The sequence below is a fragment of the Typopeltis vanoorti genome, chromosome 20 (genome assembly GCF_054136105.1).
Source record: "Typopeltis vanoorti isolate ZY-2024b chromosome 20, IOZ_Tvanoo_1.0, whole genome shotgun sequence".
Lineage (NCBI taxonomy): Eukaryota > Metazoa > Arthropoda > Arachnida > Uropygi > Thelyphonidae > Typopeltis > Typopeltis vanoorti.
The window spans coordinates 6815025-6838285 of NC_143568.1; the positions used below are offsets into that span (position 1 = coordinate 6815025).

The 23261-nt window shown below is 34.5% G+C and overlaps 1 protein-coding gene across 1 annotated transcript in view; it reads right to left on the reverse strand.

The window, feature by feature from the left end:
* The window catches only part of IFT52 (intraflagellar transport 52), a 203819-nt gene that overhangs the window by 30607 nt on the left and 149951 nt on the right, over positions 1-23261 (reverse strand). The window contains exon 11 of the mRNA XM_090410486.1: positions 7854-7941. Coding sequence (XP_090266612.1) covers positions 7854-7941 — 88 coding nt within the window. The remainder of the gene's footprint in view (positions 1-7853; positions 7942-23261) is intronic.

A 23261-nucleotide genomic window follows, 5' to 3' on the forward strand; every position in this document is an offset into this window, starting at 1 on the left:
TTGTTCTTGGACCACTGCTGTTTAATTTGTTCATTAACGATATAGGAAAGGATCTGAGAGGAAGTGTTCACTTGTTTGCTGATGATGCAAAGCTCGGTTGAGCAATTGCGAGTGTACAGGATGTCAAAATTTTGCAAGATGATTTGGATAGTTTGGAGGACTGGACTAGGGAAAATAGATGGCGATTTAATGTGGCAAAGTGTAAGGTTATGCATTTTGGAGTGAAAAGATTAGCAGCAGTATATCACATTGGTGGAACTGTACTCCAGGAGATTGATCAGGCCAGGGACTTGGGAGTGTTGGTGGATAGGGAGATGAAGTTTAGGGGGCACATTGCAAAAGTGGCCAAAACAGCTAATCAAATCACTTGGTTGCTGAAAAATACTTTAACAAGCAGAGACAAACAAGTTATTGTTCCTCTATATCTAGCCTTGATAAGACCCCATCTAGACTACTGTGCTCAGATATGGGCACCAAGGTTTCTTCTTGATGGGGAGGAGGTGGAGAGGATCCAGAGACAAGTGACCAAGATGATAGCAGGTCTGTGGAATGAACCTTATGAGAACAGGTTGAAGATTTGTGGGTTACAAAAATTGGTTGATAGGCAGAAAAGGGGTGATATGATTGAGACATTCAAATTACTGAAGGGTTTCTATAGGATTAATCCAGAAGATATTTCTGAGAATAGGATCGGTGGTGGGAGAACTAGGAGCCATACATGGAAGCTGGGCAAGAGTGTGGTTAGCAGGGGTGTTAGAACTAGTTTTTTTTACTGGGAGAGTGGTGAATGAGTGGAATAAGTTGCCAGAGTCTGTTGTAGGTGCTATGCCTGTGAATGAATTGAAGGCGAGGTATGATAGAAACTGTGTGAATGTCGAATAGTTGTTCTTGACATGATGTTAGGGCCTCTCTCGATGATTCTGTCGACTCCTTGGAGTTGCCCGATATAATAATAATTTCCATATTTTTTCATGTCTGTTATTATTCTGGGCTTTTTATTAATGGGGCTGGTGATTGAGAAGTAATTGGAAATCTTTTTCATTTTCAAACTTGGGTCAGACTTCTACACTAAAAAGTAAAAAAAAAAAAAGCTAAAAGGATATGAAAATAATGACGTTAAATTTACGTCAATTCAATAAAGATATTTTTTTGATAAATAAGTGTTTTACCGGAAATCTTCCGCATGTTGTCAATCACACGTCGTCCATAGATGCTAATGGCGTGCACATGTGTGTTATGTATGCGCGAACATTATTTCAAAAATTACTTTTGAAAAAACTGTAAAAAAATAGGTGCTGGAACGCTGTTCCGCTGTGTTACACCAGAAAAAAAACACTGGCTTTACTATTATTGGGTCCATAAGCCCACCGATATCAGATTATCCAACTTTTTTTTTTGAAATTTTTAATGGTCACTAATTTCGAATAAATTAATAAATAATATAAAAAGGAAAGTAACTTTTATTTTATTATATACGTGTAAACATTTCCTAAATGTATTGTGAAAATGCATTATGAAGTAAGTGCCATCAGCTCAGTCTTGTCCAAAATAATTGAGCAAGTCATCAATGGGCAAATTCTCTATTACCTAGAGGCTAACCAGTTAATCAGCAATAGTATGGATTCCACCATTCAAGATCCACAGCAGACCTCTTAGCTTACATCAGCAACCTCTGAACATGTGCTGTCAACTCTTGATATTTCCAGAGTTTTTGATTGTGTCTGGCATTGATGCCTGCTAAACAAACTGCCAATCCTTTGTTTGATCTGGGTTGCTCATTTCTTCTCTGGTCAATCACTGCATGTCATAATTGATGGCTCCTTTTCTTTGAGATTCACTACCAATGCACATGTACCTCAGGACTCTGTCCTATGACTTACCCTCTTTCTCATGACCATAAATGACCTACTCTCAATCACCACTAATCCTATCCACAGCACTCTCAATTCATCCTACTCATTTGACAAACCAGGCAGTGCTCAGATATCCCAGATATCATGATCATCTACAACAAGTGCCTTTAACATTGATCTACATACTATTTTTCGATAGGTGTGATGGCAATCTGGTTGCCTTAAATGCCAGTCCAGCCTCTTTTCTTGAAAAAGATCTTTTGCAAGGAAAGAGTAAAACACAACTCAGTAATAGTAATACACAATATAAAAAGTAATACACAACTCAGCAGAAATGATCAGATCTCTCTATGCTTGAAATTATTTACCTCCAGTGTTTCCTGGCATAAACATATCACATCAATAGCTTTCTCAGCATCCAAAAAACTGAGCAATCTTTTTCATTTAAGATGCTATTTTACACCCAACCCAATCTTTGCTATATACAAATCCCCATCACTTGCTTTAGTATGCGAAGTCTTAGCTTCCTTATACGAGTTGCCCAGTCCTGAAAATACTTCAGGCGCAAGCTTTGTTTGCTTACACTTGAATAAAGGATTAAACCAAGTATATAATTTTGTGGTATCTTTAATTTATAGTATAACCAAGTGAAAAAACTTCCAAGAACTTTCTCTAATCCAGAGTAATTTAATAATAAAGTGTAACATCTTTTGGCAATTCATATATGAAAAATATGAATTCTGTATTACTTCAACCATAGTATCACCTTTGGGTCTGGCTCACACTGTAGAGACCTCAATAAAGGTCAAAACCGGTCTCTGTAGTCACCCTTCCCCATAATGCATAGCATTATGTCTGCAGTTTCCCCAGTCCTGAAAATACTTCAGGCGCAAACTTTGTTTGCTTACACTTGGATAAAGGATTAAACCAAGTATACAGGTATACCTCGATTAACGAAGAGGATGCATTCCACAAGATTACTTTGTTAAGCAAAACTTCATTCTCAGAGGTAAAAATACTATGGCCATAATAAGAATATGTTTGTACGTAAAGAAAATGAAAGGCTTTTATTTGAAAAAAAAGAAAAGCTTTATTAAATAAAAAGTTAATATTACATACTAAACAAAGATAACATCATGACACTTTAAAATATGAATCTAAAGTTGATTGTTTATGCTTTTTTTTCTTTCATTTAACAATTGGCTATACAGATTTATTGCAATTAACACTGATCGCTTAACAATAACACTTCTTAAATCATATCTATGGAATAGATAAAATCTTTTTAAATTTATTATTATTATTTACTTATATATAGCCTAGAAATCTTGAACTAGAGACCAAACAGACTTTTTTCAACCACTTCAAATTTCAAATGAATTTTATCGCCCACCAGTGTGAAGCCACACTGACAGGCAATCAAATTCATCTCATATGAACATATTGACATAAGAAAGTTTATTACTAATCTAAATAGGAGATATTTCAATAACCAGATATTACTAATCTAAATAACTAGGTATTTCAGATACCATTCTATGGTCTGCCTGACCTGATCAAATGCCTTGAAATTGTTGAGAGGAACCATATAAGTTTCTATACACGTTTTCCTGACTTGGGTCCACAGGTTGATGGTAAATGCAAGATCAGCTGTGGATCCATAGTGATAGATCCACAGCTGATCCAGAAAATTGATGACCTTTCCCATAGTTTGTAAAAAACAGAAGTGAGAGCAATCGGTGAGTAGTTTATTGGGTGACTTTTATAACCTTTCTTAGGAATGGTCTGAGTGTAGGTTTGTTTTCATTCTGTAGGAAAAATGCCAGATGAAATGTGAGAAAATGCATCTGAGAATCACAATCAGTGAGAGTGTATCATTAAGTTAAAGAAAGTGCCCTCCCCTGCAATGAATCACAAATTTTTGGAAAGAGCTCTTAGCAAGGAAAAAAAAAAATCATCTAATATATGAGACCAGCACACTATGATTGAGTAAGGATTTATGATTTCTAGAGAAGGAGAGGGTATCCAGAGATAAAGTAACATGTAGAGCAAAAAGAAAAGTTTCCTGGATGTTAAAGAGATACTATTATACAGGGTGTTTCAAAGTCAAAGATCAGAATGTCCCGATTTGAAAATTTTATATCTCTGTAACCACAAAACACAAATGAATGTGACTTGTACCATGGGAATGGCCTTTGCCCAGAGTTTGATATACAATTATTATATATCAAATTATATAATAAATAAAATTATTTGAAATCGGGTCATTCTTTTTGAAAGACTTTGTATTTAAGCTAAAAATAATTGAAAATTGTCTGAAGGATAAAATTTCATCGAAATGTTTTGTCATGAAATGTTCTGACACTATTACAGCTACACAGTTCTCATAATCTCTCCACTGCATGTTGACCTGTACAGCTCTCTCTCTCTACTGAAAAAGAACTTTAATAATGAGAATAAGAAGATTAATTTCACAAATATTCAGCTATCTATTTTGGCATCATCTTCAGGAAAAACCTGAAGTGAGAATGAAAACAAATCTGTGCCCTGGCAAGATCATGATTATAATATTGAGTGAAATAGAATGTTTGCCAACATCAAACTAAATTCTGATTTGAGAAAAAGCTGAAGGTGTAGAAAACTTCACAGTCATTCTAATAAGAATGACTGGGAAGCTTTCCAGGATGTAGTCAGTTGTTGTCTCGCTATCTAGTGCAGCCAAGAAAACTGACAACTAGCCCAGCCCTTGACTATGCTTTTGTAAACCTCCAATAAAATATCATAACAGGAATACAACCTAATATATCATTTTGTAATTTCTGAGTATTTTCAATAGAGAAAGAAAGACTGCAGTCTTATTAATTTAGTTTAATAAGACTGATGAATTATTTGTTTATGCCTTTACCATAATGGGCTAGTTCCTTATTGATATTTATTCCTAAATGACTTAACAAAAACCCTGAATTGTCAGATGCATTATTTTCCTAAGTTGTTAATTTTCATAATTCATACTGCATGAATCTTATGGTGTCAAGTGCTTTAGTCCTCTATTCTTACTCCACCCTTCAAAGTCAATCCTAACTGATGTTTAGTGAGATACTTGTCAAAAGGTTGCTTTTACAAATGACAATAAGCCCAAATAATGAGACACACATGCTTTACAGATAATAAATTTAGTTTAATCCTTTATCCAAGTGTGAGCAAACAAAGTTTGCGCCTGAAAGTATCTTCAGGACTGGGTAGTACAACACCGGGTGACTCATTGCAAAGGTGGAGCAAGCTAACAACACTCCTATCTCAGTATCACCCATAATGCAAAACACATCTCCTTGCAGATATGTATAATGTTATGCATTAAGGGAAGGGCCACTACCCAGACTAGTTTCGACCTTTATTGAGGTCTCTTCAGTGGGAGCCAGGCCCAATTTTGCAGATGAGAATCAAGGTAGATGAACTGGAGGTACTCAGTATATTGAAAAACATCAATGTGAATACAGCAGTGAGATTGGATGACATGTCAACCTACATGCTACGAGAATGCAAGAGAACTGGCAGTGCCTCTGACAAAGTTGTTTAATTTCAGTCTCAGCTCTGGCAAGGTTCCAAGGGAGTGTAAAGAGGGTAAGATAGTTACATTACGTAAAAGCAGCTTCAAGACAGAAGTAGCAAATTAGAGACCAATTAGTATCTCTGGAGTGGTGGTTAAAGTATTGGAAAAGTTTGGTTAAAGTTAAAATTCAGGAATGGGTGGATAGGAATATCATTATCTACCAGGGAAAAGCATGGCCTTGTAAAAAGTAAGTCCTGAATTAGTAATTAATTCATATTTTATAATAAGGTAAGAGCAGAATTGTATAAAGGAAATGGCTCCATCATGATACTGTTGGACTTTGCAAAAGGTATTTGGTAGAACATTGCATGGAAAACTATTACATAAGTTGGAGTAAATGGGAATGAATATGGGGCTGGTGGCATAGACAGACATCAGAGGATGGTGTATAGTGGAGTGGGATCAAGGTGAATGAGGGCAACTAGAGGGATGACCTAGGACTCTGTAATAGGTCCACTACTTTAATTTTTACATTAATGATGTAGCAGAAGATCTGAGGGGAGGGGGAATTCAGTTGTTTGCTGCTGTTACAAAACTGGGGAATAAAATGTATATATCCTGTAGGATGATTTAAATAAATTTGTAGTATGGGCAAAGGACAATTGTTGTCAATTTAATGTTGCAAAATGTAAGGTAATGCACATTTCAGAATGAAAAGATTACATACATTTTATCATACTGATGGTACCAGGTTACAGGAAATTGATGGCTGTCAAAATAACTCAAGAGGATTACTTGGATGTTGAAGAACACACTGACAGTAAAGATAGGGAGGTTATTATGTCTGTTTATAAGGCTCTGATTCAGTGGGAGCCAGGCCCAATTTTGCAGATGAGAATCAAGGTAGATGAACTGGAGGTACTCAGTATATTGAAAAACATCAATGTGAATACAGCAGTGAGATTGGATGACATGTCAACCTACATGCTACGAGAATGCAAGAGAACTGGCAGTGCCTCTGACAAAGTTGTTTAATTTCAGTCTCAGCTCTGGCAAGGTTCCAAGGGAGTGTAAAGAGGGTAAGATAGTTACATTACGTAAAAGCAGCTTCAAGACAGAAGTAGCAAATTAGAGACCAATTAGTATCTCTGGAGTGGTGGTTAAAGTATTGGAAAAGTTTGGTTAAAGTTAAAATTCAGGAATGGGTGGATAGGAATATCATTATCTACCAGGGAAAAGCATGGCCTTGTAAAAAGTAAGTCCTGAATTAGTAATTAATTCATATTTTATAATAAGGTAACAGCAGAATTGTATAAAGGAAATGGCTCCATCATGATACTGTTGGACTTTGCAAAAGGTATTTGGTAGAACATTGCATGGAAAACTATTACATAAGTTGGAGTAAATGGGAATGAATATGGGGCTGGTGGCATAGACAGACATCAGAGGATGGTGTATAGTGGAGTGGGATCAAGGTGAATGAGGGCAACTAGAGGGATGACCTAGGACTCTGTAATAGGTCCACTACTTTAATTTTTACATTAATGATGTAGCAGAAGATCTGAGGGGAGGGGGAATTCAGTTGTTTGCTGCTGTTACAAAACTGGGGAATAAAATGTATATATCCTGTAGGATGATTTAAATAAATTTGTAGTATGCCAAAGGACAATTGTTGTCAATTTAATGTTGCAAAATGTAAGGTAATGCACATTTCAGAATGAAAAGATTACATACATTTTATCATACTGATGGTACCAGGTTACAGGAAATTGATGGCTGTCAAAATAACTCAAGAGGATTACTTGGATGTTGAAGAACACACTGACAGTAAAGATAGGGAGGTTATTATGTCTGTTTATAAGGCTCTGATTCGGCCACATGTTGACTACTGTGCATAGATTTGGTCACCTCAGTTTCTTCTGGATCAGGAAGTGGTAGAGAGGATTCAGAGACTATATCCCTATATCAACTGAAGGTGTGTGGGTTGTTTAGCAAATAGGCAGAGAAGGATTATGATAGAAACTTATAGGTTATGATTGTATAAGATTGACACAAAAGAAATTTTTCAGTACACGAGGAGTAAGGGGGAGACCAAGGGGTCAAACCTGGAAGGTGTCTAAGTGTGTGGATTAGGTTCTTTACTTAGAGTGCAGTGAATGAGTGAAATGGATTGCCAGAGGGAGTTGTGTGTCCCAATGGTGAATGAGTTTAAGGAGAGGTATGATAGGTACTGTGCAAATAACAGTGATGAGTCATTCGATTCCAAGGAGATATCCACATAAATAATAATAAAAAAAAAATTAAGTACTGCAAAAATATATCCTGTGAGGGGGGAGGTTCTCTATACATTAAATTCTTATTGAATTTAATGTATAGACCAGATTTAATAAATCTAGCACATCTTTAATGTCTAAAAAATAGATTTATTATAATTAACTTAATATACTTACAGCAGGCTGCAGCAAAGGCAAAGGAGTTTCAAATTGTGGGCTGATAAGTCTCAAAGGTTCATGCTTCATATTCAACTCTTCAACAGCTCTATATTACAAAATATTAAAGTTAGCAGCAGAAACAAAACAGAGATGCATAAAAAAAAATAAAATACCCTCCCCCCAACACACACACACACACACACACACACACACACACACACACACACACACACACACACACACACACACACACACACACAGAGTAGTGGCCAAGTCATTTTCAAATAACAGAATAGTAAACTTATTCTGAAAACTGGTTACAAAATCCAAATATGCCTGCAAGGTGGTACTTAAGGGTCTGTTAGAACCAGTGATGGCAATTCTTAAAATTTACATGAAACTGGTAACACATCTTGCAAACAAAAAATAATCAGTAAATAGTCAGAGAATTATGCACACTGTGACCAAAATATTAGCCACATTCCATGCTAAACAGAATTCACCATAATACTTAGATAATGATGTGGATATAGCAAACCATTATGGCAGGAGTCAGACAAGTATGGGATTGCAAACAAAAATCAGCTAAATGGGTCCAATTGGAAGATAACAGTGAAAACTTAACAGAATGGAAGTGTATCCCATTGCTCTCCTAGAAAGGGGACATGCAACAATATTTTAGGCATACTACAATAGATGCAATAAACACCAAACACGAAGTTCATGCCTGGCATGAGGCAGAAATAGCTGACTGATGCTAGAGGCACATGAAAAATAAATAGGATTGTGTACTTCAATCATGGCACTGGATGTAAGCTTTGTGTTCTTCACTACAGATCTGCTAGACTATCCAAAGTAAGACAAACCACAGGAGCATGAGATCTAGTAGGCACCTGGAAGTTTGAGTAGACAAAGCTTGTCTTTAAGTGAAGGAAACTAGAAATCTTCCTGACAGGAAGAAAGCATACTACAATATTAAGAGGTTTTAGAACTTTAGCTATACATTAGAAATCTCTTTAATATAAGGGAGCAGAATCTGAGTGATATCATCAGGAGATCTACAGACTTATTTTTTGATTGTCCTAGATGAGTCCACTGGTATTACTGAATCGGTATCACTTTTATTTTATTCACATTTTAACTGCAGATTTTCAATGTTATGAGAAGCTACTAATTGGACTACTGTCTGTGATGGGGAGAACAAATGGAAATGACATTCTTAATACCTTTAAAGATAATGCTGAATAGCAAAGCTTAATTTGTGTTTAGTAAGTGAACTCGCAGATGGTGCTTCTTCTATGCAAGGAAAACATGAAGGATTTGTTGCATTGCTACAAATTGAAATACAAAATTCTATTAACCTGATTTCATTTCATTGTCTATTAGATAAACAAAAATCTTTGTGGCAAATCTACTCTTTTAAAAGACACATTGAGGAAAGTTATTGATATTGTTAACTATATTCGAGCAAATGCTTCAAGGCAATGCCAGTTTCACAATGTGCTTCAAATTGATGAGGAAATTATTAAGTCTGGATATTACATTCTAAGAAAACAAATTACAAATTTTTTACATGGACCAAATTAAACCTTGTGAACTTTCTAAAGAGGATTTCTACAGAAATGCTGCATTTTTTTATGTGACTTAATGTCAAAACAAATTCAGCTAAATGTTTATCTACAAGGTAAAACTAAATCAATATATGAAATATGCAAAACATTCAAGCATTTAGGAAGGAGCTGACTTTTTTTTTCTTCAAAACTCTTCTTTTCAAACCTGTAATTTCAGTTTAACATTTTTGTGACCTAGCAAATATAGTTGAATGATGCACTAATAAAATCTTAAGAATATGTGACACTAATGAATACAGCAGTGTCTTAGACTCATTGATTGAAAAATACAATGATAGGTTTAAAGATTTCGAGAAACATGATCACACACTAAAACTCACTTTCCAACCACATCTGGTTGTTATCTATAGTGCACCTGAAAATTTAAAAATAGAGCTGATTGAGCTCTGCAATGACAATATTCTCAAATCTCTAACAGTAAGAAAGATCTCATGGAAATATAGAAAAATGCTGTATCCAAAATCCAAAAATGCATCACTATGCTCAATGTATGCTGTCTTGTTTTGGCACAAAAGACTGTTGTGAATCAACATTTTCATACATGGTTCTAATTAAGAACGTGTTTGAGATCACAAATGACACTCACCTAGAAGACCAACTAAAACTAAAGACAACAATGCTGAAACTAAATATCTACTTCTTATCCAGCAATAAGCAATCTCAAATAAGCCATTAAGTTATGTACTTCGTTAAATCAATTGACTATTTAGACATACCTGCTGTTTTGAACTCATTACAAGTTTAATGGAATAAATACAGCACATGTAAATAATTAAACACATGGCAAACAAACCATTCTTGTTGCATTATCATCAACAGTTCTCTGTACTGATTTACCAACATAAAATCCCTGTCAGATCATTCCACATGACCAACTGTTTTATGCCCATGGTGGAAGAATCTGTACAACACTGATTAGATCCTTAAGACCTTATGGTTTTTGAACAAAAGCACTCTTAGAAGCTCTAGATATTGGGGTAGACAATACTGCACAGATGTCATCAAATACACTACCATTATGGGGCATTCAATATATACCACCATGCAGTTTTTCTTTCTACAGCTACCCAAACATTTTATTCTTCCTGTTGTCTACTAATAGCTCTTTCAAGCACATAAAATGGAATACTTTGATTTTGTGCCTGCCTGCCTATACAGATGTTCAAAATTAGAAGCTCTAGTGGGATCTTCTACTGTCTTCACAGACAGTATAATATCTGTTCAGATCTCACAGGAACAGGGGTAGAGAACCTTTAGGCAAAGGGAAGGCCACATATCACTTCACAGATTTTCCTCAAAAGGCCACACACTTCATACATAATAAATTTTGCTAAAATTATACAGATGTCAAATGCATACAGTAAGAATATCAATATTAAAGTCTCAAAGGCGTCTTATTTACAAAAATATATTAATAATTCAAGAATAAAATACTACAAACTAAGCATTTCACCATTTCATAAAACACTATTTTATTATCTTCTAGGAATACAAGCTCTGAGTTAAATTATGTAACACATAAGGTTTAATAGAATAAATTGAGCACATATTATTAAACAGGTTTAATCAATCCTATATTTCATTTCTGTGATCTTTTTAAGAGACAAATACAAAAGGTGTTCAGGCAATAACAATCATGAAAAAGGGAGAGCTATAGTATTCAACACTAAATATTAGGATAATCTTCAATGGCAGCCAATATCAACTACAGTGATGTGGGCAAATATCAGAATGGGGAAATGGACAATGAGACTTCTTTGTGCTTATGGTTCCACAGAAGGTTCAACCAAGAAAGAAATGTAAGAATTTTTTGAGGCATTAGAAAAGACTGACACAATGAAAAAGCAGAATAGGAAATGATTAACAGATATATATAAATGTTTTGGGAAAATTTGGAGAAAAGCACAAAGCTAATGATAAATGACTAATGGATTCTGTTCAGGACATGGATTAATTATTACAAACTCCATGTTCCAATATAAAAATGTTCCAAAATTCACGTGGAGAGAAGATGCAAGAAATAAAAGTCTCATTGACTTTGTTATAGTTAATAGTGATGTTTTCTGAATGGTTCAGAACATGAGTATACAGAGGATTTGAAACAGGAAGTGATCACTATTTTAGTTTTGAGCAGGATAAAACTGAATTTCATATTGAAAAAAAGAGTGTATAAGTAAGTTTCAAAACAAATAAAGGTTGAGCAGCTTTCAGAGGTGAACTGTAGACTCAAATACATAAATCGTTGAAGAAAAAATTAAACAGTTTTGAAAAAAGAACACCTTGAAGATTCAGTGACAAATCCTGAAGAAAACATTAAATGCTTCACCAGAGAGGTGTAAAAATAATCATATTAAAAATTCTGAATATTTTTACGTATTAATTATGCTTGTTAGTTTTTGTTTTCATACACACAGTGTCTGCACTTGTGATGTGCTCGTTATGAAAATGTTATATTAAAAGTAACATGTAAAGAAGTAAAAATATTGAAGTACTTACTAAACTGATTATTTGTGTTACTTATAAGAAAGTTTGTTGTATTTTAAAATGTTGAATTTTGTGTTTTGTGAAAGACTTTCTCTTAGCGCTGATGGATACAGCGAGTCAGCCATTTTATTGTAGTGCGTAGTTTCTGACTTTTGTAGAGTGCGCATGCTCCCAGAGAGAACTTGATGTGTGATTGACAGCTGACTAGGAAAGCGTTGCGTATCCAAGTTACAGTTGTAAACAAGAGAGCGTTCGGAAGTTTTTTAGAACACTGGCCGAGATATATTCAAGTTGGAAGGAACTTGATTTTTTTGTGCGGCAGTCAAAAGGAAATTTCATAATGTATTCCAAAAAAGGAATAGTGAAAATAATAGATTTCAAGAAGGAATAAGTAAAGAAATAAAAGGAAATCTTGAAACTGAGTTTTATAAACTGGCCGAGATATATTCAAGTTGGAAGGAACTTGATTTTTTTTAGTGTGTGTGGCAGTCGGAAGAAATTTCATAGTGTATTCCGAAAAGGGAATAGTAAAAATAATAGGTTTCAAGGAGAAATAAGTAATGAATAAAAGGAAATCTTGAAACTAAGTTTTTATGGTGAAATAAGTTAAGACTGTCAATTTAGTATTGTGAATGAAAGGAGAACTTGTTGCTTACATTCTAAAGTGAATGTTTTTCTTAGAGAAAATATTGATAAGGAAGTTTTATAAGTATTAAGAATGCCTGAAAGTGAAAGTTTAGAAAATATATTGATTAAGAAGATTTTTAGGTATTAAAGGTGCCTGATCTGATGAGTATTACTACTAAAAGGAAAACAGGATATAGTCAAGAAGACTTCATGTGTGTTATATTGATTGATGAAAAGGATCCTGAAAATGAAGTACAGAGCCTTGTAACTTCTGGAAAAGAGCCTTAACAGAAAGAGAAAAAGACTATGAACATTTTTTTTGTGATTGTGAAAGAAAAAAAGTGTTGTCTTAAGAGTAAGTTTATATTTTTTAAATAAGGCCTTGGATCCATATAATCTGTAGTTATAGTTATGTATTATTACTAGAAGTGTATATATATTGTTTTAGTTTTATTAAATGTGTTTATTTTGTATTTGGTATTGAGTCAATGATTAGTTGGATTCTGAAAGAGTGAGTTAAAGTCATTGCACCAATTGGAGTGAACTCTTTGTGCAAATATAATAACATATAGGGACACTCAGAGTCAAAATAAAAATAATTGTTAGTAAAAGAAATTTATATAATATTTCACCTCATAAGTATATAGAGAGAATAATAATATACATAAAGAGGGAAATATATATAAAATACACAGATAAATAAGAGAGGCATGTGGTGAGATTGTCTGTAAGCCAGGGCCAGTTTTATCATTAGGCGAACCTAGGCAATCGCCTATGGGCATCAAGACTTTGGGGCACCAGATTTTGCTACATATAAAACTAACAGGAACTCTTGTATTCCATAAAATTCATGTAAGCAAGCGTACCATTTCTTTGCTGGACACAGCAAACCTGGATAAGAACGCTTAACTAGATTACTTGGCATATGTAGCAGCTTGACGTTTGATCGGTAACCAGAATCTAAGTTATATCGGACTAAATACCTATGAGTTATATTCATTTTGCTGCTTGTTTTTATCGTATAATTATAGTTTTTAATGCCAGCGGAAAATAAGAAATCCTTTCATACTTTCTTCACTTCATATTGTATCACTATGGAAGATCAATGTCACTATCAATTTTTTGGCTAATTATTTTAATCACCTTAAATAACACATTAAATAATCACCTTAAATCACCTAATCATTTTAAAATTCTCCCAGAACTTGATTGAAGATAATTATTTTTGTCAAACAATTATTTTATAAATTCATAAAAATTTGAATCTAAAAATGAATACAGCCTCCATCTGTTCCAAATTATGTTCTTTTTTATTCATAATCTTAGTTCGAAGGTTAGTTCACAGATTGCGCGAAGGTTCGCACTTTTAAATTTTGCTTTATAGAGAATCATATGTAAATCTTGAATCACATCATGTAATGCATAATTTTTATAAATGTAATCTGTAGGTTTTTGCATTTTAACTTTCTTGGTTTCCCCCAATCACTCCCTGCAAATCGAAATAAACGGCAGTCATGAAGTCAACTGTTATGTACATATTTTCGGTATTATGCGGCAGTTTTGAAGTAGTGATATTTTCCCTACACTTTATCCTTCGAAACATGTGTAGGTGCATGCGTCAAAATGAAATTTTATTTCCAAAATTTTCGTAACAGAATTAATTCGCCTTTAATAGCTAACTCAACCACCCCTTCTCAAAATTATCACCACACACACACACAAAATACTGCTAGATAACGTGCACTTTCTTTTTGTTTGAATTCGTTATTTTTCCAAGGTAATTGTACTGTTGCAGTTTTAAGCAAAAGACAAAACATCTCTGATAAAATACCATTGGATACAAATTTTTGATATTAAAAAGACTAACAATTGGAAACCCAGAGTAATGGAGTTTAACATCGTTTGTTGTTCATTAAATAAAAAAAAAAAAAAAAATCATTCCTAAAATTGAAATGTGCGACCCATATAATTTTATTTTGCAAGGAAAGAAAGCAAAATGTCATATTTATTTCAATAAATGTTATTTAAAAAATTAATTATTTGACAGAATATTTCCAATGTAAACAAACGTTTTGATTATTTTCGCACATGTGAAATTCGTACTTTGTACAATAAATTCGTAAAATAAATTAATTGTGCAGCAAAAAAGGGTCAAATATCGTAGGATATCGTAGGTCAAATACCGTTAACGGCAGCGGGGGGGGGGAAATTGCATTTTAACAGATAGAATGCTGATGAAGTTTCATCAGCATTCTACATTTTTATTAGGTCAAAGGGATTTTGAGTATATTTGCAAACAGATATAATTCAACATAACTTAGCCAGTTTTGTTTTAAAAATCCCCTTTTAATTATGAACTCTATAAAGATATATTTAATAAATTGGTTGTATTTTTGTGTTTTTAATTAAATAAACTGGCTTTATTTTGTCATAGATGGTTTTTGCTTCTAAATATCTGGACTATTGTTCTTATCAATATTACTAAATTCCAATCTCCTTCTCTTGAAATTTTTTCTTACTAAATGTTTGACTTGTGTTGACCAATTACTGACTTAGCAGTTTAATCCAGAGATTAAATATATGGTCAATTTAATCCAAAACTTTCTTAAGAATATTTCACCCTGTGATTTTCCAGAATCCTGTTAGGAAAGAAACAGATCGCTGAGTATTGAACTTGCCATCATTTTGAAACATGTTTCTGAGACAACAGAGTTTTTTCTTGTGTGCTGCTGCTATTTGTATTAATTAGCAGGTAAGAGAAATTTCTATATCACAACATTTGATTTTCAAGGTTATTATTATTTAGAAATTAAATTGATTTTTCAGTTCATTTTTTTGTGCATCAAGATTCTAGTTATTTTAGGGTAAAATGTAGAGTAAAAATGTGGACGTTAGCGAGCATAGCAAGTTATCGTTACTATTGATTGCTTCTACATTTTAACTAAAGCTGGAATTATTATGCTTATTACTGCAACTTAAAAAAATCAAATCTGGAGTTGAATAAATCTTAATAATTGTGCGATAAAGTTGGATCTGAATTAATCCTATATATCTATATTATATGCTTTTTATGTGAATCCCAGGCTTTCAGTAAGTAAGGTGGTCTCACACTAGGTGGCAAAATTTACCTTTCACCTAAAAGTTGGATGGTTGAAAAGCAGATACGTTAACCATTCTGTCAACCAGGGAGGCATACTGTGCATGCTACTGCAAACTGAAACGTTTTATATTTATATTTAGATCCATGTTGTAATTCCATAAATATAATGGATTTTTGCTACAATTTTTATTACCGTAAATTCAAAATTTTTATTTAGTGAGAATATCTGAACTTTACAGTTGATAAAGTTCCTATTTTTACCTTGATTAGCAAGCTTAATTTGATTGCATTTAAATTCTTTACTTTTTTTTAAAAAAAAAAAACTTTTATCCTTATACAATTATTTAAGAAGCAACTTGCACCAAAATAAAACAAGTGACCTGCGTTATTATGCACTGAATCAGATATAATGGACTCAATTAATTATGATGACATTATAGATATATTTGCTAAAATGAAAGCCAGAAAAAAAACTTTTAGTTATTGATTTTTTTGTGCATACCAAAAAATACCAATGTTGTATCGTGTTATTAAAATTAGTTACCATGGAAATATTGACTTTTATTTTCAATAAACTAAAAAAAGTGCTTATTTTTGAGACCTCATAATGATGTTGAGCCCAGGGTCTCCAAAAGTATAAATGCAGCCCTGGACACTGCCTGTTTGTAATGCTAGCTGTGAATGCTCATTTTCTGTACTTAACATGTTAAAAATATTTACAGAATTCATTAAGTCAGATGCATTTGAGAAATTTGTCAATTATGTTCATAGAAAACAATATTATTGAATTATTAGATTATACAGGGTGTTCGGGATAAATTTGACAGTTTCGTAAGGAAAAAGAAAATCTTCTTTGTATCTATTAAATTTAATGAATTGACAAAAAAACATTACAGGCAGAGTTAATTACAATACTATCAACAAGATTTACTCAAAATAACCACCATTAGCATCGATCACAGCTTCAATTCTGCTTCGGAACCTCGAACAAGCTGATGCTACAGTCTCCCTGGGAAGGGCCGCAAAAACTGTTTTAATTTTATCCATTAACTGGGCTTTTGTATTACTGGAAGTGCGATTGGTGTCTTTTTCAACTGCGCCCCATACAAAATAATCCATGGGGTTAAGGTCTGGGGAGTTTGGAGGCCAAACATTTGGACTGGTGAAGTCGTAGAAATTTTCAGACAACCATTTTTGACTTTTCCCAGAGGTGTGGCAAGGGGCCGAATCCTGCTGCCATACATACGGCCTACCATTGGCTACCCTTGTTATCCAGGGCTTGACTACAGTTAGCAACTCCACGAACAAAGCCCGAATTCCAATGCCAGGGTTCTTCAACACCTGTTCCTGCAGATTTGCGAGGAATTCTGCTGTACGAACGCAATCAGATCGTCTGCTAGGGATCTTTCTTCTTGCTACATCCTCGTAGTCACCATTGCAAGTCTCTAGTTCATGCCTGATTGTTTTTACTGTATTCAGGGAGCATTGGGCAGCAGTCGTAATATCCTTATTTTGATGGCGGGCACGAATCATCATGATACAAGTTATTCTCTTCCATGATTCAGGTGGGTTCCAGCTATCCATCCTTTCTGACATCTTGTATATGAATGAAGAAGGGTCCAAACTTTTAAATGAAGAGAAGTGTGTGTTAATACATGTAACTTACGGAAAAATATAATTAATTATAAATATGTCAAATTTATCCCGAACACCCTGTAAATGCATGATAGATAAATTACATAGTTATAACTTATAAGGTATATATAATTGATAAATACTTCATTAAGTAAATTATAAAAATTTATTTGCGAATTACTGAATAGTTTAAAGTCCATATTTTTTATAATTAAGTTTATTTTTATTTATAAATATTTCAGTTACTGGATTTTGAAAATGGATAAAAAAAAAAAAAACGGGTTTTCAATATTGCAAACATAAAGCAGAAAAGGAAGAAAGTTGGAAAAAACAAGAAGGTGCATTTTTAAAATATCTTTACCGAGAAGATCGTAATCGCATACAAGAAGAAAATCTTCAAGATTATGCATTGGATAATTCGTCTATAGATTCAATTAGTGAATTGGAGGAGAATTCTACAGATACCAAAAATTGGATTAAAACATCAAAGGAGAAATCTACGGATCATATGAGTATTGTTGATTCTGAAGCTGGTTGTTCTACAGATCCAATCATAAAAAGATTTGATTTTACAAATTTAAATTATAATGATCCAGCAACTTGGTGTCCTGTAAAATTTTCCAATATCAATCAATTACATCAACTATTAGTTGAACATGGATCTGAACAGACTCATAATTTTGATTTTCCGAAAGATAACAATAATAGAAGATTTTCAATGACTCATTATACTCTAAGACAATTTAACGGTGAGACAATGCAGCGTTTGTGGTTATTGTATTCAAAATCCACGGATTCTGCATTTTGCTTCTGCTGTTTATTATTTGATCAATGGCAGATTAACCGTGCTGATTCTGGATTGAGGGACTGGAAAAATGCTTCTATTTTAGCTGCACATGAAAAAAAGTCAAAGACACGTTGAAAATTACCATAACTGGAAAGAATTAGAAATTCGAAAAGAAAAGAAAACCATTGATGAAGAGAACTTGATAGTTATTAGAAAAGAGGAGAAACATTGGGTGCAATTATTAGAACGACTCTTTTCTTTAGTTGAGACGTTAGCTATTTAAAATTCATCATTTCGAGGAACAACTGAACATTGTTTTTGCATGGAAACAGAAATTTTTGAAATTTGTCGAATTTCTAGCCAAGCTTGATCCAATAATGAATGATCATCTTCAAAGAATAAAAGATAAATATGTGCATTATCTTGGAAAAGATATTCAAAATGAAATAATAAACATCTTCGCCAATGCGATAAAAAAAATTTTAGAATCTGTTGTTGCCACAAAATATTTTTCCATAATTATTGACTGTATGTCTGACATTGGTCACACGGAACAAATGAGCATAGTACTTCAATTCGTAGACACTAGTAATAGCATGGTTTCTATAAAAGAACACTTTTTTGGGATTAATAGAAATAAAAAATACCACTGGAGAATTTTTATCAAATGAAATACTAGGAACTCTAGACAAATTTTCATTACCAATACAAATTTTACGAGGTCAAGGATACGATAACGCCAGTAATATGAAAGGTGATGTAAAATGGACTCATTAAAGCCCCTAAGATATAATTTGTCCGATGTTTATGAAGCACTGCAAGAAATATCTCAAGATGATAGTTTATGTAAATTAAGTGGAAATACCATGAAATTAGATGCAAGACTCTTAAACTTTAAGGAAGTTCAAATTTATCACATCCTTAGCAATGTGGAATAATATACTTTTTGAAATAAACTTTGCAAGTAAACAACTTCAAAATATAAGCCTTGATATAAATGGTGCCATAAATTGTATTAATGATACAAAGAATTTCTTAATGAAAATCCGAAATGAGGATGAATTTGAAAAGATGTTAACAGATGCAGAAAAAAAAACCGAGGTCTTAGATGTAATGCCTAATTTTGAACAAGAAACAGTTAGACTTAGAGAAGCAGAGGATGAATTCATAACAGATTTTAAACAAAAATTTAAGGTAGATTTTTATTTTCCAATTATTGATACCGCGATTGCATCTGTTGATGAAAAATTCAAGCACATGTCTACAATTAACGAAAAGTTTGGTTTTCTTTTAAATATATATGAATTTCAAAAAATTACTTCAGCAGAACTGCTTAAAAAATGTTTGATATTGGAAAATTATTTATTGAAAAAATTATCTCTAGAATGATAATTCTAGAGATATTGATGGAACAGATTTATGTAGTGAATTACAAATAATAGCAAGGTGAATTCCAGAAAATACTTCATTAGATGTCCTGTCATACATATGCAAAAATAATTTAGAAAATAGTGTTCCATATGTGTTTATTGCTCAGAATTTTTCGACATTGCCAGTATCGATAGCAAGTTCAGAAAGGAGTTTCTCGAAATTAAAACTTGCACTCGCTCTACGATGACTCAGGAACGGCTCACTGGTCTAGCAATAATATCTATAGAGTATGAAATTGCATCTACAATCAATATAGATGAATTAATTCAAAACTTTGCCAAAGCAAAAGCCCGAAAGATTAATTTTTCATAATTTTTGCATTTAAGATGTAATAATTTTCTTGCTATACAGATATTAGGAGTAAACAAATGTCGGAATCGAACACGTAACGGTGGAAGACAAAACGAAGCTAAGTTACTGTATTTAGTTATATTTCATTTTATTTAATTATATTTAGTACTTAAATGTTCTGATGTTTGTACTTTTTTTCCCTCTTATTTATTAATTGAATTATTATTAAAGATTACGCTACTCGGCAGTAAGGAATGATGGTGGATTCAGCAGTAGTCGCAAGTGGCGTAACGCCAAGTCTTCCGCCATTTAAGAACTCAATTATTAGCAATATCATAAGGGACTTTGTGGCATGCAGTACTTGCGGCATGTATGCATCTCGGGAATTACATATGTGGCTTGTTAAAGAGAGTGGAGAGTGTATGTGCACAAAATGCAGGCAGTTGGAGGAAATAAGTACATTAGATATATCGATATCCGACTTTGTTGCTCCAGGAACGGGGAATGAATGTAGAAAGACAAGTAGTATGAGAGGAGAGAATGAGAAAATAATAGTTGATAGTGTGGAAGGTGTGAGTGACTGTGGAAGTTTAGGAAATGGTTTTGTTTGGGAGAGTGAATTTAGATTAAGAGTGACTGACCTGAAGAAGGAGATAGATGACTTGAAAGAGGAGGTGAAATGTCTTGTGAATGAGAGCAGAAGAATGAAAGATAAGATTAGGAGAATGGAAGAGATAAATGCAAGGCAAATCAGAGTAGGAGAGAGAGAGAATTTAGGGAGTATGAGTGAGAGGTATGGGGGTGCTAGAAGAGGAGAGAATGGAAACAGTAGAAGAGAGGGAATGAGAGAGAGGTATGGGAATGCTAGCAGACGAGAGGATGGAAACAGTAGGAGAGACGGAATGAGAGAGAGATATGGAAGTGCTAGAAGAGGAGAGAATGGAAACGGTAGGAGAGATGGAATGAGAGAGAGGTATGGGAATGCTAGAAGACGAGCGGATGGAAACAGTAGTAGGAGAGACAGAATGAGAGAGGGATATGAAAGTGCTAGAAGTGGAGAAAATGGAAACAGTAGGAGAGAGGGAATGAGAGAGATGTATGGGAGTGCTAGACGATGAGAGAATGGAAACAGTAGAAGAGAGGGAATGAGAGAGATGTATGGGAATGAAAGAAGAGGAGAGAATGGAAAGAATAGGAGCGAGGGAATGGTAAGAGGTATAATGTATGGCGACTCAATGATCCGTGGTGTTCAAGATAGGATGCGTGAGGAGTGTTTGCCAGGAGGAACAATAGAAAGGGTGGCTATGGCAATTAAGAGAGGTGAAATGGTGGATGAGATGATTGTGATGGTAGGAATGAATGACTTGAGTGGTAATGTAAGTCGGGCAGCAAGAGATATGAGATTTTTGCTTGAGACTGTACGGAAGAAGACAGAGAGAAGAAAAATAGTGTGCGTGTTGCCTAGGTATGATAATGATGAGCTGAGCAGAAGAGCGGTGATATTGAATGGCATAATAGCGAGAATGTGTGACAAGAGAGGACTGATATATGTGGATGCTTGGAGTGCGTTTGAGGAAAGAGAGGAGTTGTATGCGAGAGACCGTTTACATTTGAATGAGGAAGGACGTAGGCATCTGGAGAGATTGCTGTTCTGAACGAGCCAGTGTGTCCCAGGGAGGATGATAGCAGGGGTGGCCTCTTGTGGGAATGGATACTTGGAAGAAGGGAGACAATGTCAGGTAACACTGAGCCCAGTGGAGTCTAGAAGGGATAATGCTGGGTATAGAAACAATGGCATTTATAAGCTTTATACTAATGCTAGGAGTATCCAGAATAAGGGAGAGGAATTGTTGGCGCAGATAGCATCAGCCTGGCCAAAAATTATTGCGATCACTGAGACGTGGTTGACAGAAGGGGATATAACAACAGGAATAGAAGTCGCTGGGTATAGCATTTTTTGTCAGGTTAGGAGGGGAAACCGTGGTGGTGGGGTGCTGCTTATGATAAGTGATGACCTATGTCCTCTAAGAATGGAGAATTTGGAAGGAAGTGAGACAAATGATTTTGAGAGCGTATGGTGTGAGGTAGAGGTAGGCAAGACAGGATATTTAGTGGGGTGTTGCTACAGACCCAGGAGCACAGAGGATGGGGACCAGGAGATGTTTAGACAGCTAAGTTTGGCAAGTGCAAGAAGAATGATTGTTATGGGAGATTTTAACTTCAGTAGTATAAATTGGAGAGAGGAAGATGCATGTAGCAATAGGGGAATGGAATTTCTAGAATTCTTGAGGGACAAATGTCTTAGGCAACATGTAACAGAGGGAACAAGAGGTTCAAAAGTTTTGGATTTGGTTATAGCGTCAGAAGAGTTGATAATAACTGAGTTGACGTCTCTCCCACCAGTTGGAGAGAGTGACCATATGGTGTTGACTTGGAAAATGAATAGACATGCAGGAGTATCAAAGAGACGGGAACTTATGTGGAATTATAAGGCAGGTGATTATAATAGTCTTAGACGTCAACTTCGGGAAGTTTCATGGAGGGAGGAATTGGAAGGCCGGGATATCACCAGTGCGTGGGAAATTGTGAAAGAATATTTGTTATCAGCAATGGTAAGTTGTATACCACGAGTGAAGAAGAGGACGCAATTTGGAGTAAAGTGGATGACAAACAATATTAAACAGGAACTGCATGCGAAAAAGAGGCTATGGAAGAGATATAAGGAGACAGGTGAAGAGATGCATGAGGAATATAAAACACAGGCCAGAAGAGTGACTAGTGTGGTAAGGAAAGCGAAACTGGAATATGAGAGGAGATTGGCCCTAAGATCCAAAGAAAATCCTAGGGAAATTTTTAGCTATGTAGCCAGTAGGAGGAGAAATGACTGTGGAAGAATGATATTGTGGGATAAAAATGGGAATAGAGTGACTGATGCAGAGGACATAGTGGAATTGTTCAATGAACACTTTATTAGAGTATTTCATCCTAGAGGAGTCAGTTTTAATGCTAGAGGGATAGGACTGGTTCGAGGTCTGGAGGTACAGGAGGAGAGTGTGTTTCAGATACTGAGTACTCTGGATGTCAGTAAAGCTGTGGGACTGGATGGTATTTCGCCATGAGTTTTGAGAGAATGTGCTAGGGAATTGACAGTACCTTTAACCTGGCTTTTCAATGAAAGTCTGGCTTTGGCAAAGGTGCCCAGGGAATGGAAGGAAGGTAAGATAGTGCCATTGCATAAGGGTGGTAACAGACTGGAAATGTCTAATTATAGGCCAGTCTGTGTGTCATCAGTAGTTGTTAAGATCTTGGAGAAAGTAGTGAGGGACCGTATACAGCATTGGGCAGATGAGGGTAATGTTATCTGTGAGAATCAACATGGATTTGTGAAAGGACGCTCTTGTTTTAGCAATATGCTAGCCTTTATAATAAAGTTACAAGAA